The 15,780-nt window shown below is 42.3% G+C and overlaps 1 protein-coding gene across 7 annotated transcripts in view; it reads left to right on the top strand.

Annotated features, from left to right (window-relative positions):
- The window catches only part of lbk (leucine-rich repeats and immunoglobulin-like domains protein lambik), an 80,278-nt gene extending 65,200 nt beyond the window's left edge, over positions 1 to 15,078 (top strand). For 6 of the 7 annotated variants that reach the window (XM_022796255.2, XM_022796254.2, XM_086983115.1 and 3 more), the window contains 5 exons: positions 4,440 to 4,511; positions 4,739 to 5,152; positions 5,592 to 7,105; positions 7,437 to 7,790; positions 8,083 to 15,078. In XM_022796255.2, the coding sequence (XP_022651990.1) occupies positions 4,440 to 4,511; positions 4,739 to 5,152; positions 5,592 to 7,105; positions 7,437 to 7,790; positions 8,083 to 9,695 (3,967 nt within the window). In that variant the 3' untranslated portion in view covers positions 9,696 to 15,078. Of the gene's footprint in view, positions 1 to 2; positions 1,638 to 4,439; positions 4,512 to 4,738; positions 5,153 to 5,591; positions 7,106 to 7,436; positions 7,791 to 8,082 lie in introns of those variants that run through there. The other variant, XM_086983118.1, reaches the window with a different exon arrangement.
- Positions 15,079 to 15,780: the final 702 nt, after the last annotated feature.

Here is a 15,780-nt window from a genome sequence, read left to right as displayed (position 1 = left end):
GTTAAATTTCGATCTATTCATTAAGTTGTTAAAGTCATATATGCATATATATATACATATATATCATATGGAAGGGTCTATGTAGTGCGAAGGTGAACAAAAGGACAAATCTAGATTCGAATGAACGCCATCTAACATCCACTGGACTAATATAGGAGAAAAATTTTTAGCAAAATTTTAGCCCCCCCTATAAAAGAAGCTTAGACTAACCGAGCGTGCTCTCTCGTCAGTGCTTTCTTATTTACTGGCTGATCCTTTCGAGTTACAATTAGTTTATTTCTTAGTATAACTATATATATTAAAGCGAGAGAAAGAGCCGCGGATATTATAGAGACGATACTTTATTAAGTTGAAAGGAATATATTAGTGTGCATTAGCAATGCAAATATCCTTTTAACTATCTTCAGTTTTAAACGATGCGGTACAGTAGAGAGAGTTAACGTCACTCTTGCCATAATCACTCGGTTAACATTGGACTATTGAAGCCGGGTCATTAGATGATGGATTTCTACTGTAATAGACGAGCGAAGCTGGGACGAAAATTCATAAAACCCAGGTTCTGCCCCTATTGCTTACGGAGCAGTTTAACAGCTAATTGATGCTGACGCTAATTGTAGGATCTGTTGCACCACGATCACACTGTCTACGACACATCTAATTACGCCACGGCGGCCGTTTTAGTTAGCTGGAATCTAACAAATCGGCAGGTACAGAAATGTACCTCTAACCTACTATTCTACGACCTGATGGTTAGGCTAACAAACTCAATGCTCAAACATTCGTTTTTGAACCGTTTGCAAAATGTCTATGAGAACACCGTCGTCGAAATGAGTTTCCAGTTCTTCAGTGGCATATTATCTGTCAGGTTTTCCGAGTCGTGTTGCTTAGGCCAAGTTCAATATGTTGAATATGTCGAAGTTTCATGTATTGTGTTATATTGATTCAGAGGTTCATAAATCATACATATAATAAATCTCAGTCTTTCAAACCACACAAAAACAAAGCCACTTCCTATGAATCGATTTGAATCTACAGCTCCTTTATTCAGATGGTCGGATAATCATGTTTTAGTATGGCGCCCATTTGCTTAGACTAGTTTAGCGTATTCGTTAGGGCGTTACAGTTGGGGCTAGTTTTTAGAAGAAACTCTTGCGCACGCCATCCAACAATTTTTGGGTCTCTGGATGGACGGACAAAGAAGCATGGATCCTACATCTGTTGTAGGACATTCAGTGACGAATCTGGACGCATACATGCAATCTCCCTGTAGACCAATGATATCAGTCGGAGAGTATAATGTTTTAGGCTATGACAGATGATAAATCGATAACCACATCAGACCACTAATCGATATTCAGGAGAAGTATCTTGTTTATTTTGATCTGAAGAAAAGATACATGGACTATACCTAAGACGAATTACATCTTTGTGTTAGGTAAAAGCTGACAGCTGTGGGTCGTGTGAAAACTTCAATTTATACGCGTTTATTACACTGATCTTAGTTATACATACATGAAATTGTATAGTATGTGTAGCTGAGATCAATTTTTATAAAATACCGACAATCAAATAGTTCTATGGACTCACCACATCTTCGGGTGCGAGCAAACGCGGTGTTTCTCTATTCATCGCCGAGGGTACGCTCATGTTCTTACATATTTGCCGTATGTCGGGTATACTGGTTTACCAAGCTTTTAGAAGATGATTGATTTTCCACATGCGCCAACTATCGCAACCTTACGAATACAACAGAGATATCTTGTTGCCAGTGCTGCATGTTTCGATGATAGGGCGTGTCTTGCTCGTTGTGCTCTGTGCTTCACTCCCTCTATAACTCGAAAGAGTCTATTTAATAGATTGTGGGACGTGGATAGGATGAAGTTGGGTACTGCGGCGACGTGGTACCACACCAGTGTCAGACTGAATTTTCAACGCTGAAGTCGGCTGCTTAGCATCCAGCCGGATCGCCTAGATCCTCCAATACTGCTATATTTTGCTAATCCGAACGTGCCGCGCCTGGCTGACGATTGATTTACTCGGAGAGCGACCCGTAGAGCGTATTCGCGTAATGGGTTATTAGTACGACAAGATGGCAGCGGCGCAGCATAGCTGTCGCCCAGTGCAGACGCAGGAGTAACAAAGACAACACGGATCTGTCCTCGATGTGGCTCCGTTTGTGGAACTGACGTCATCGGGCACTAGAGTAACGTCTTAGCCGAAGAAAGAGCGAGACTCTGTGTTATGAAGGCCGAGTGAATAGGAGTCGCCTTATATAGGCCTCCTGTACTCGATCATTCTATTGACCAATCAGACCAATGAATGGCTCGGACATATGAAGAAATTTGCCGGGAATTGCTAAATAGAGCAATCGTATTGAGCAACGTCGATGTATTACGATTATGCTATTTATAAGTGGCTTGGGTAAAATTTGCCTCGAGTATTCACTTGTTGCTGGCTTAACTCATATCTATTGAAATCAGTTATACTGCCAGTATATTCACGAAGTAGGACAAAAATAGTTCAACATGTGTAGTAGTTGACACCCTAGCTTAAGACCAATGACCAACCGTATAACTAACTAAGCACCAATATCAGATGCAACAACAATAATTATGAAAAATCATTGTCCTAACGGATAGGCAACGGTTCTCTCGTCTAATGATCCATTGAAAGAGACTGTATCCGTTTGAACTGCCATGGGTACCCTTACACATACAGTAATTTCTACCGAGGAGAGTTTTGGTTAGCTGATGGCTAACTCGATTCGGAAACGAACCAGTAGATAGATTAATAGTAATAATGAATCCATAACCGTTAGAACGGCCGTTTGAAGAGGTAAGCAATCGGACACGAAAATTATAGGACCTAGTCTCATCTAGCTAAGTCGTGTTTTCGTTGTTAACAGCTGAAGCGGAAATGTTGGTTGCGATTAATGCTCAATTCGAGTTAAGAAGGAAGCATCGGTCAACGAAGCCATCTTGGCCGGCTACCGCTTGTCTAACTATTGTCTCTCTGTTCTCTACAGCAAGTAGCCATCAAACAAATACACATGTTACGCATGCCTTTTGACTCGGGACTCCGTTCGACTTCATCTGTATCGCCGCATCCCGGTTTGAAGCAGATCTTTCGAATAGACTGATCCTGCTATCTCATCTATAATCAAATGCTACGTTTGCTTTGGGGGAGGTTATGGATTTACCTTGTCTGTTTCTAGCTCTGTTGATAAAACTTGATCCTGTACACGGTCAGGTATTATTGCATGCGTCTGGGCTATATGAAGAGAACCAAATGACCCATGCAACGGCTGGATTGGGTTCTTGTGTACAGATACAAAAAGACACCCGCATGCATGGAAAAAAAGTGCGAGCTTTTGCTTCAATTAAAATGTACGTGCAAAGGGAATGACTGCTTTGCTAGGTGTTACAGATTGGACAATTTACTAATAATAGGATTTTGTCGTCCGCCTTAACTGCCGCCGCTGCTATCTATTGTCACGAGCTAAGTTAAGCCGTATTGTGATCAAGGGATCCGAAACTGTATGGGAACAAGGAGTGGACGGGAAGGGACTAGCAGACTGCGTGTAGTCCCAAAGACCTGACCGTTCGCCTCGATAGACGACCGCCATTTCATTTGAGACCATTAGGAAACCATCATTCATAACGACAAGAAACTAATAAAATAATTTCTATTTTGTAGCTGTTGAGAAGCACGTGAAAATCGATCGATGAAATCAATTGTTGAACAGCTTTAATGTCATTACAAATTACTTCTAAGCGTTTTGCCAATGACCTACATTAGGCAAGGCGGACAGGATTAACGGTCGGCAAACAAAGACAAACAGCGTTAGTTCAAATACAATGCTTCGGTACAAAAGAGTCGAGATTCATTTTTCGGCTTCGGGCTATACTTATTTTTTTTATTTACAATTTCGGGGAAAAATCGTAATTTCACTAATCCAGAGAAGTTGGCTAAAAACAAAGCAAGCGTATTTAAAGATGGCGCTTTCTGTACAAAATGGCTCAAGTGATCTTTTCCAACTTGTACAAGTCCGTTGATATTTTTTGCAGACGTTTTGTGGAAGTACGCGGCACATAGCCCTAAAAATAAGCTAACACGAAAATAAGAATAGGTTGAGTCAATCTAATAGCGCGGAACTTATATATATTGCCAAACTCAGCGTAGCGTTTAGCTTGTTTACAGCACAAATAAAGCGAATTCATGGTAGTTGATTTAAGAAAAAGGAGCCTCTTTTTACATTACTAAATATATGTTTTGGCTAATCTCACATAACTGTGAAGCAATCTCAACTTGGTACACTTCAGCTTGGACCTTACGGAAAGACGCAAGCGCATTATGGCCCTAGACATGAATAGCAACTGTATATTGCACCATCTAACGAACGTGTATCTACTTTGCGTCTCTTTTTTCTGCTTTTCCAGAAATATTAGCTATAATCAAATCTCTGAAGTTCACCCTGAAGCATGGACGCACACGCCCCACCTAAAAGTCCTGTAAGTGCAGCAATATAAAATCCATTGTGCGTAACTTTCGTTCACTTTTGTTCAAAGAAACTTTTACTATTTACATTAACTGATCGATGCCTTAGGCGCTGAAGGAACCATAGGATCAGCTTAATAACAGCTCCAAAAACAGCCACTGCACCAATTCGACTAGTAATAATTAGCGTGGTAGTAAGCGATGCTAAGTTTTCGTGTTATCTCTCTATTTCGTTTTACAGTCGTATGTCAAACAATTCCCTAACGGAAATTCCCGAAGGTTTGTCGCGTCTCCGCGAGCTTGAAGAGCTTATTCTTAATGCGAACGAAATCTCGCTAGCTTCTCTGCGCTCTGGTTTTGCAAGTAATGAGTCAGATCAACCTTCTGGCGATTCCGTCACCCTTGTAGAGCACCCTCTACCGCACTCTTTGCTTGCGCTCGATCTCAGCTTAAACCGTCTTGGAGCTATTGAGCCTCGATGGTTCGGACGTCTTAGTCGCTTGCAATTACTTAACTTACAAAACAATCGTATCACATTGATCGAGCGGAACAGCTTAGACAACCTGACTTCACTGCGCTCGTTAAACCTCAGTAGGAACAGGCTGACCAAGCTACCAAAGGACCTCTTCAGAAAAACCATTCAGCTCAAGAAAATGTAAGTATATAGTCGCCATCATTTGGATGCTGGTGCCGTGTTTTGGTCTACCTGTTTACCGAATGGATTCGAAATGAATTTCCACGACAAAATACTGTCATACTGCCTGTTCCAGATAACTTTTTCCATTCAATAGCTATATGTGCCGTCTTGCGGAACACGCTTATCAGGCATTGATCTAGATGATATGACTTACGAAGGTACCGTTCGAATTCGTTCTTAGAAGTATCTCAAATCCCTATCTATTATCAGCATTTTATAGAAGTGGGTGCTGATTTGGTGCATCGTGTAATAAGTAAAAAAAAAACGTGTCCTAAGTGTCGTTTAACGGAGGATGTCTCTCCGAATCGGTATTACAATATTATAAGTATACATTACATATAATGTATGAAGGATACTATCGGTAACGATTTTAATCTATTCGTTTTTGGTATTGCAGAGACCTTAGCCGCAATCAGCTTCAGATGATCGAAGGCTTAACTTTTCAATCGCTTGAACATCTCGAAGTGCTGAACCTTCGAAAGAATCGGATATCGGTGCTCTCGGACGGTGCCTTCTATGGGCTGAGCAACATTCAGCAACTGCACCTTGAATTCAATAACATTCCTGTCGTATCTAAGGCGTGGCTTTACGGCCTTCATTCGCTACGTCAGCTATTCGTACAAAATAATTCAATCGTACAGGTCGTACCGGATGCCTTCGAGTCGTGCAAAAAACTTCAGGAGGTCAACTTGGAGAACAATCGGATCGAGGCAATCCAAAAGGGATCTTTTCTACACTTGGCATCTATCCAGACCATTCAGTTAAGCTCTAACCGTATTGGCTTCATTGAAGATTCATCATTCAAGACCCTAAGTAGCCTCCAAACACTTGAGCTCAACAACAATGAGTTGCAGTGGGCCGTCGAGGATACGAACGCGCCCTTTATAGGCTTGTCCAAGCTCACGCGCCTCGGGTTAGCGAACAACTCAATACAGGCACTTCCTTCAAGGGCATTCGCTGGCCTGTCTAAGGTCCGTTCGCTCAATCTCGATCTCAACCCACTGTCGGCCATCAATCAGGAGGCATTCCGGGTGCTTAAAAGAATCTCCGAACTGCGACTTAACACGACCGCGCTTCTTTGCGACTGCGGCCTTAGTTGGCTTCCGGAATGGTTGCGAAGCGTCGGTGTTGAACGCCATATCGTAGCCCGCTGCGCTTTCCCGCTCGAGCTGAAAGGTCGCGACGTCTTGTCGTTCGGGCCAAGCTACAACTGGTCCTGTGGTGTATTTTCGAAACCGGAGATTCTCGAGTCACCACAGAGTCCTCTGCTAGCTCTAAAAGGGCGGAATGTAACATTATCCTGTAAAGCTACAATGAATACAACAGTTGGCGCCGAGCTGATCTTGTTCGACTGGCGTAAAGAGAACCGAATCTTACGCTCGTCAGATGCTTCTTTGCTATATACTGGTACTTCTTCTACCTCGGAGATTTCGTCTCCGCCAGCGTCAGCGAGCGGTCGCTCACTCGAGACGTTTGCCAATACTGATCCAGCAACAAATAGGACAGTGTTCACGTCACGACTGCAGCTTTTCTCAGTAGTCGATGGCGACGAGGGCAAATATCAATGTATAGCTCGAAACCGTTTCGGGTCGTCGTATTCAAATCGAAGTCGGGTGTCTGTGCACGTCTTCCCGACGTTCACGAAGAAACCGCCCGCACGCATGACGGCGGTGGCGGGAGACAGCGTCGTGCTAGAGTGTGCTGCCATTGGCCAGCCCAAACCGGTGATCTCGTGGCAGAAAGATGGAGGAGACGATTTTCCCGCGGCAAGGGAGCGCCGCATGCAGCTGATGCCGAGTGACGCAATTTTCTACATCGAAAAACTCAAGACTGCCGACCAGGGCGTGTACACGTGTACGGCGAACAACTCCGCCGGCCCCGTCAGAACAAACGTGACTCTCACTGTCAACGGTATATATATAATTATGGCTAAGAATTATATGGTATAATAAGTACGTTTTAAATGTTTAACTTACTGTCCTTTCTGATCACTGCCAATCAAGTGAAATAGATAATTTGCTTTCTATATATATATATATATATAAAGAAAACTTTACGACAAGACATTTTCACATGGTACAGTTTACATAGAAGCATGTAACACGGTTGTCAGCATTTTGAAACTGTGTTATCGCATCCCTTTCTATATAAATGCATTTTCGGGCATATTTGCTGTCAACCACTGGTTCGACTACGTATAGATAATACAGTTCGGTTGTCTGTCGTTTTTGAACAAATACAGCGACTCCTCAATTCGTTCGTCCGATGGTGTCAAAAGATGTCCACGAGGGAGAAACCGCCGTTATCGAGTGCCTGTCTGAAGGCAATCCCGCGTCGCGGCGGAGATGGTACAAGGATGGTTTGCCGCTTCAAGAAACCCAGCGATACCTATTGGCAAAGGAGGGTGAAGTGCTACTTATTATGCAAGCTGGGCCGGCTGATGGGGGCCGCTACGCCTGCGAAATCTCTAACGACGCGGGCTCACAGCGTCAAGTATCACAGCTCAACATTGCTCCAGCGCCTGGACAGGGTGCAACCGCATTTCTTTGGCCAGCCTTTTTTGATAAGCTTAACACGCTTGGCATTGTTGTTATTGGTAAGTGTAACCCTCGTAATAGGAATATTTATCAATATATGTACAAATAAGTTCACATTGCGTCAACCCTTCGGATGTGTAACGATACTGTCTTTAACTTAAGCTAGATATTGAATCAACACCATTGTTAATGAACTAATATATTATGCAAAAGCGTTCCGGGCACTTAATCGGTTTATTTCTACGTGATTATACAGATGAATGTTAAAGCATATTATCACAAACTAATGTAAAGAATAAGAGAAAACCAATGAAATCTGAGCTACGAGTCTTTGTTGTTTTGTTGTTACAGCCGTAGTGATCTGCGTGATCATAACGTCGCTCATTTGGGTGGTTATCCTGCTAAGCACTCGAAAGCGTCTTCGGGTTGATAAAGATGACCCTGAGGGACCCACGGGCCGTAACAGCCGACGATACTCAGGCGGCGTTACACAGTCGGTCTACGGCGGGAGCTGTTCAGCTGACGAAGATGATAGCGTCAGCATGTTAGGCGTAATGCAGCCGATTCATCCGGTGCACACGGAGCCTGGAATTGGCCATGGGGTAAACGCTCGCCTACTTGTCGATGATACGAACCGCACAATTGTCAACCTGGCTTCCGGCCGGGCCTACTTCATGAAAGAACAGAGCCTGAACAATGATGATGACGAAGGCATTTCCTCGGGAGGTTCAAGCTCGACGTCTCACCATGCGACGCCCGCGCATGGCCAGGTCATGAACGGGACGTCCGTCGTGCACCGTGTGAGTACGTTCCAGCCCGAGCCTCCAACCGGTCACGGTGCGTCTCGTCATAGTTCCAGCAGCTTAGCTAGTGTCGATGTACCGCCAAATGGCGCTGGTGGAGGATTAGCAGACGAAGCTCACTACACGACTCAGGGTTCTCCGCATCCCTCACCCAAACCCGCGGTGCCCCGCAAACCGCCCCACCTAACGCCCCAGCCTTCGAAAAAGTTACAGGATCAGCTTTTGCTTCGGCAGAGGCAACAGCAGCAGCAACAAAATAACCAGGATAATCAACTACTGCACCGTGATAGTTGTGGAGAGGCACTGGACGCTGAGGATCCAGAACTCATTGAAATCTCGCACAGATGTCAAAAGACTCTAAGCCAGCGGAGCATCAATGGACAGCTCCGGAAGTCGACTCTGACGCCGAGTCGGCTCCACCTCGATGTCAGCTCATACATGGACTCTCCCGACATGGTCCTTGGTGGCAGCGTTACCCCTACGGCCACGATTCGACGGACTCCTGGCCCACGGTCGCCATCGCCCAGCGCCGTTGTGCCCGTGCCCCCGCCCTGTATCCCGGGGCCGTTCTGTTACGAAAGCGGACTCCAGGAGGCGCGGGATGCGAAGGGCCAAGGCTCGCTAGGAGGCCCGAAAAGTCGTCCCGCTACCCCCAAACGCACTACGGCCTCAGCTACCGTCATTGAGCCATCGGAGGAGCAACGAAGCCTCAAGCCATTCAGTTATGGCAATCCGTTTGAAGGCAAAACACCGAAATTGTTGAGGAATCGGTCCGTTGGAGGTGACGAGGACGGAACAAACGGCCTGAAACAACAGCAGCCTGCAACAACGCAAGAACAGCAACCGAAAACGTCGACGCCTATGCGGTCGCAAACTCCAAAGAGAAGTGTTGACCTTCTCGATAGGTCAACAGACGATGCCCTCAAACTCAACGGGGGATTAGTTTCACCTACGGGGAAATCACTGAATACGTTGGCCGCCGGCGATACTGCAAGCAATCAACAGCAGCAACAGCAACAGGGTCCACCCAAAAGAGCGCCACCTCCACCTCCACCCCCTCCGCCGCCCATGTCGATCCCTACGCCGGCATCCAGGTCCCCGCAACAACCCCAGCAGCCAAGTCAATCTAGTCAATTTTCATCCACTTCCGTCATTGTATAAAGAATTTAAATATTAAACACGAAAATATGTTGAACGAGTTTGCAGAGCAAGATGCTGAGAACCTATGGAAAAAGGCTATTATATATTATAAAAACATGTAGAGATAAGAGAGAAGATAAACCAGTAAAAACAACCCCACTCAGATATTAATCAGCTTAATCGATCGTTGTAGCTTTGACAAGGTTTCTTGCGAGAAGCTAACAGCTGAAATAGATCGAAAAGCAGAATCAACAACAACAACAACAATGACCTTCAAATCCTCAATGGAACGGAAACTGAAAATGAAAAGTTGTTAGTAGTCATACAAGTTCCCTTCATAATGATAATAATAATAATTAACGAAACGGAATGAAAGCAGAGGACGCCTTAATTATTATGGTGGTAATCATGATTGAAAAGAGAGACGGAGACGATGAACGTACCGTTCGCACCGATGAAAAATGGCGGAAATGTTAGCACAGGAATGAAACGCCGATAAAGAAATAGATAAAGAGGCGATGCCTGGCGGATCGATGATAAATACGTCGGCTGACTATTTGGGTAACAGCAACAGTTACAGCAACGACTGCATCGCTATGATTGAGTAAAATCAGTGTTTCGGTGTTTTGTTGAGCGATTCGCATAACTGTTTTAGGCATTGTAAAGGCAGACACCGAATCGCACGAATTCGAAGCCTCCCGAAGAACTACTGTGCCTGGACGAAATGTGGGACGTGCGGCAATTCGCCTGGCGGCCTGAAGTACGTCAATTTGGTTGCAGAGGAGAAGGTTCGTATCGAATGCCGCTTGTTTCGATGCAAACTGGAAGTATGCTTCCTTCCATGACACTTATCGTACGTAGATATAAAAAAGCGAAAGAAACGCAGTGTGCAGCTTATAACAAACAGAACCGGATCATGGTAAAGGTTGCTGCATTATGAGGCGATGATCAAATATCAATTCGGGCAGATAGTACCATGGGGTGCAGTCGTAATGTTTATTTTAATCATCAAAAAACTAAACGCATAAGAAAAATCCGACGAATATAAAATAACAACAACTTGAAAAGGTTAGCGTAGGCCAATTTTTCATACCCCTCAGATGAAGTCGAACTGCGTGCCCGTTCATGATGGCCGTTACCCCACAAAAAGTCTGGGAAGAACCAATACGACTTACAATAGCCGAAAACAATAATAACAGCGAGAGAGAGAGAAGGCGAGAGATGGTCTAGGATTAAATCAAAAAGACAAACAACTATTATGTTGATATTGTACATACAATGTATTAATAGATGAACAGATCTATACGGCGGCTTTTACCTAAACGAATTGGTAAAGCAAAAGCAGGCAGGATGCGATGATTATTTACTGGCGGCAGTGAAAATATCATCACTGACCATAATAAATTAAGTATTGACCACAAAAACAAGAAATCATACGACTGAGTCAGTGACGAACAATGAGACAATGAAGAACGAAGTAACTTAAATAGTGTTGGCTGTAATAGCAGTAAAATGGGAGTTGTTGGCAAAAATTAAGTGACGCCTTACCCACGACTTAATGAAGATAATTATGATATATAACTCCGGTTACTCGCTACTGAACAGCTTGCGTACATGCTCCTCCTACGCGTGTCAGGTAAAGTTATCGGCCCCATAGCCAATCCTCCCCGTCTGTCAGATCTCATTAAAAAACCTCATTAGGGAGCAGCAAGAAGCGAACAAGCAACAACAGAGACAATAATAGGGGCAAGAATAATAACAATAGAACTACGAGTAACTCAACAAGTAGTAACAGCGGTCATGGAAAGTATTATTGATCGTTCTTGAAGGGACATATTTTTAGCAAGAGGAGCAGGGAAAAAAAGGGGAAACTGAGAGTATCAAACACATTGAAAGCAAAATACTATATATTTGAGAAAACAGATAATAAGGCCGTGTACCTCTGTGACCTTAACCACAACCTGTCATGTATCTGTCTAAAAACTGACGAAATAGCGTTGCCATTTAGGTATTGTTAATACTTTCCGTGCGAAAGCTGAACAGGAGTTGACAATAGTTATTACACACTCTAAATAACCTGTATGAAACTCCAAAGCAGCAGAAAACAAAAAAAAAACAAGCTGGCAATAAGCAAAACAAGAACACGATCAGAAAACAGTATGACAACAATAATATTCGTATATATATTTATTGAATTGAAACCAGTGTGAAACCCTGGACAGGGATATAGTAAGTGCGAGAAAAATAGACAGCAAAAGTAATAGAGCGAATGTGCAACGTTAACACATGTTAAAATATATAGAGCTATATACAATTTGTTAATAAATCAATAATGATGAAACTCAGCGATCACTGGGGCGAAACAATGGCGATAGCAGAACAATAATCAGAGATGGGAAAGCTGAAAAAAAAACAGAGTGAACTTTGCATTCATACCCCAGACGTCACCGTTGACGCGACTCGAAACTGTAGATGTACTTTTCGCGTGTGACCCACACTTCTGGGTCGCCTTGGTTGCCCACTTTCCGAATGTCTGCATTGTTTTGAAACGACGAACAAACACGTCACACATACATAGATACCGACGGATGTTGAATACGACAAATATGTCTAGATGACGTCGTCCCGAATTCTCATGATGGCAGTGACCCTACGTACAGTGGTAACGGCAAAATCAGATTGTCTCAAATGAGCTTTGGCATATTATTGAACACTGATTCTAAACGTGAAAGCTGAACATGTGAGTGAGACGACATAGTTCGATTTCATTCCGTTAAAGGCATAATCACGGCAAACAACCAGTTTGAGATGAGGTATAAGTGATGAGAGAATATTGCATGAAACGGTACGAGAGTCGATGTGTTACACATACAAAAAGAAAACGTCTAGTATCTGTATAGCAGATTCGCCGTGGTGATGGCAGTAGTACTAATACTGGTGGTAGAAGTAGTAGCAGTTGTGGTAATGGTGGCTAGCGATATAAGATAGAGCAGTTCAAAGCATTCCCCCTCTCCTTGGGATATATCTAACTGTCTTATATACATTTTAGTGTATTTCGAAAAAGTCCTTAGTTGAGCAAACAATACCTTGCCTATTTAGTGTAATGGTAAACAAAACAATTAAAGACAACTAAAGATCTGCTATCATATTCTATACAGAAATACAGGGTAGTGGCACACAGGAAGACTCACTAACAAATATACGTCGTTAACGTAATCAGCCTTAATCAGACCCCACGTAATCCCTAGAAGGCCTACCCTTACAGAACCATAAGATTGTGGATAGGGCGGTATAAAGATACTTTCCTAGCGAGGTTCCTTCTAAGTGAAGTGCTATACTAACCATGTCTACGCCATCTCTGAATTGCCCTTACAAGAGCTATTCTGAAGGAAATACAATCCGACTGCGTCACTGACACACGGCATTCGCTGTTAGTATATATTATTACAATAGATAACGATACATGGCGGTCAACGTAAATTAGAGATTTGCGTTTTTTGGTTGTTTATTTTCTCGAGTTTGACACTGGCTCTGGCTTACTCTTGTTAATTTCCATAAATTTTCGGTAAATACTCAACTAGTCATTAAGCAAAACACTTATTAAGCGAGTCGATGCTCGGGAGAAGCCGAACCTACGGAAGGTCCGAAGGCAATGCAAATGTATAATGAGCAGGGGGGGGGGGGGGTATAGCAGAGGGAATAAAGGTACACGTGTCGCTTGTTGTCACTTGTAATACTGAAAATTAAAGCAGAAATTAACTTCATCACGTAGAATCGTTTTAGCGAGGCTCGTTACAGCAAACCAACTTACCCCCCACATACTGATTCACCACGACGAGCAATCGTTATAATGGCGTGATTAGGGACACAAGTTCTTGTAACATATATACATCAGTTTATAGCAAATATCAGGTCGATCAGAAAGCAACTATAATTAGCGCTATCTGCACACTCGTTGCATTTGTTTATGCTGCTCATTTCGATCTGTGCACGCCCAGTGGATGAGCGCTTTTAAGCGAAAGGCAACGTGGCTTTTGAATGGATTGCCTTCTTTGTTTGCCAAGAGATCTGTCTGTTGTCTATACATCGAAAGTTTAAGCTAACGGAATAACTCTAAAGAGGTAGCTTCTTTTCTTCCAAAAGTGAGCTGAAGGAATACTTTCTGATCGACTTAATGCACTTAATCTTTCCCTATGTGTGTACCTGAAAAAACTGTATGTATCTTTTACCTGATTTGTTTTTAATGCAAACAATTTTTACTTCAAAGTTTGTACGCAAAGTTTTTGATGAAAACCAATTTTTTGGTTGCGTCAGTTTATCGTCAAGCAGTATGACACCAGCATCAGCAATGGAACTAACGATCTAAAAATAGTTACTTCAATATCAATCCGATGTAATATATATTGAGCACCACCAGATGTGCATGCGCATTCACGAATTTACCTGTGCGAAAACGAACGCAATCTATTTTCGAACGATTCTACACCCCGACCTAACTGCGTAAACAAAACGATCTTGCCAATTTTCCCATTTAATTCTAGTGGCCATCTAGACGATCATTTTGTTTTTCGTATTTTTGATGATATCACCGTCTTACATATCTGTTCGCATATCACCAGACTGAATGCTGATTATTTACACTCGAAATAGTTGACTGAAAATGATGACAATCGATCAGCAAACGCCAAACCCTGCAAGCGTTTTTGAAGTCTGTTAGCTTTCGCAGCATTTTCCCACCTGTTCATAATGTACGCCGTCATTTTTGCTGTGGCAGATCGATGACTAAATAACACAGAGATCTTTTAGAGGAGAAATACGGAACTTCTGTCAATAATGATGCCAATCCTTGCTGTCTCTTGTGATCCCCTTCACTTCGATTCCTTATCTAATCGTGATGATCAGAAATAATTCGTTATTCGTTTGTTAATATTGGCTGATTAAAAGGCAAGGGGAAAAAGAATTTACGAAACTTGTTTGAAGTTTTTGCCCATAAAGTCAAAAAAAGACCTAGATGATAAGAGAGACAAATGTTGTAGCCATGTTGGCGTCAAAGTGACGCCGCGCTCGCTTGTCGCAACGTTTTGCTTTGAAAAAATAACTGCAGCCGTATGCCAAGCTGTATAATAGGTTGTAAATATGATATTAACAATATTATTATTATGAATTATTACTACCGCCGTCAGATTATTTATGTGCCATAAGGACAGAAGAGAATATAACGCAAAATACGAAGAACGAGGATACGAATTAAGTCAACAAGACAATAATTAATAACAAGATAACAAAAACAACGGTAGCATCAATAACAATAACTGCAACAGCAGCAGCAACAACAACAATCGAGCAAAAAATAATAAAAAAAAAAAGAGAAAAATAAAGTAAGTTATTGTTATCTCAAAAAAAACCGGTGAACTTTCTTAATAACATACGAATTAGGATGCAATATAACGCGAGAGGCAACCCGGTTCAAATTCTATGAGATTTCCATAGATTTGAAAGATAGGGCACTTTATTTGTTTGTTATTATAAATTACGCATATAAATATACATAAATACGTTTATAGACGGACTATACGAATGTCGTTTATGTGGGATTATCATTTTAAACCAAATACACCCTGAAACAGGATTTCATATATATATATATATATATATATATATATATATATGGGGAAAGAGGATTTCGCTGAATATGAATACGTTGCTCAGCCTGGTCCTAGAGCCCTTGTGAAGGCGGTAAGCACCGAATATTTTTACAAAATATAGTTCATAGATTTTAATTTTTGCTCACCAAGGAACCTTACCATACTAAGATGCATAATAATAAGGTGAAACATCTATAAGAACGTAAAAGTATATTTAACCCTGAAATTCCCTTCGTAGTACCTAGTCCACGAAAATTACTGATTGGTGTTTATACTATTGATTAGACTATTTAATTTAAACAAAGCCAAGTAAGAACAAGACCGGTTTCCTATAAGTTAAGTAATTATTTCGACGTATTTTTCGGTAGGTGTTGCCTAGAAACGGCTTTACCTAGCTAATGAGATAACAAATGAAATCTGGAGAAAAACGTGAATAAACTGCAGTACTAATTTTATAAGAA

Source organism: Varroa destructor, unplaced genomic scaffold (genome assembly GCF_002443255.2).
Source record: "Varroa destructor unplaced genomic scaffold, Vdes_3.0 BEIS01000003.1, whole genome shotgun sequence".
Taxonomy (NCBI): Eukaryota; Metazoa; Arthropoda; class Arachnida; order Mesostigmata; family Varroidae; genus Varroa; species Varroa destructor.
This window is presented reverse-complemented; position numbering and strand designations above follow the sequence as displayed.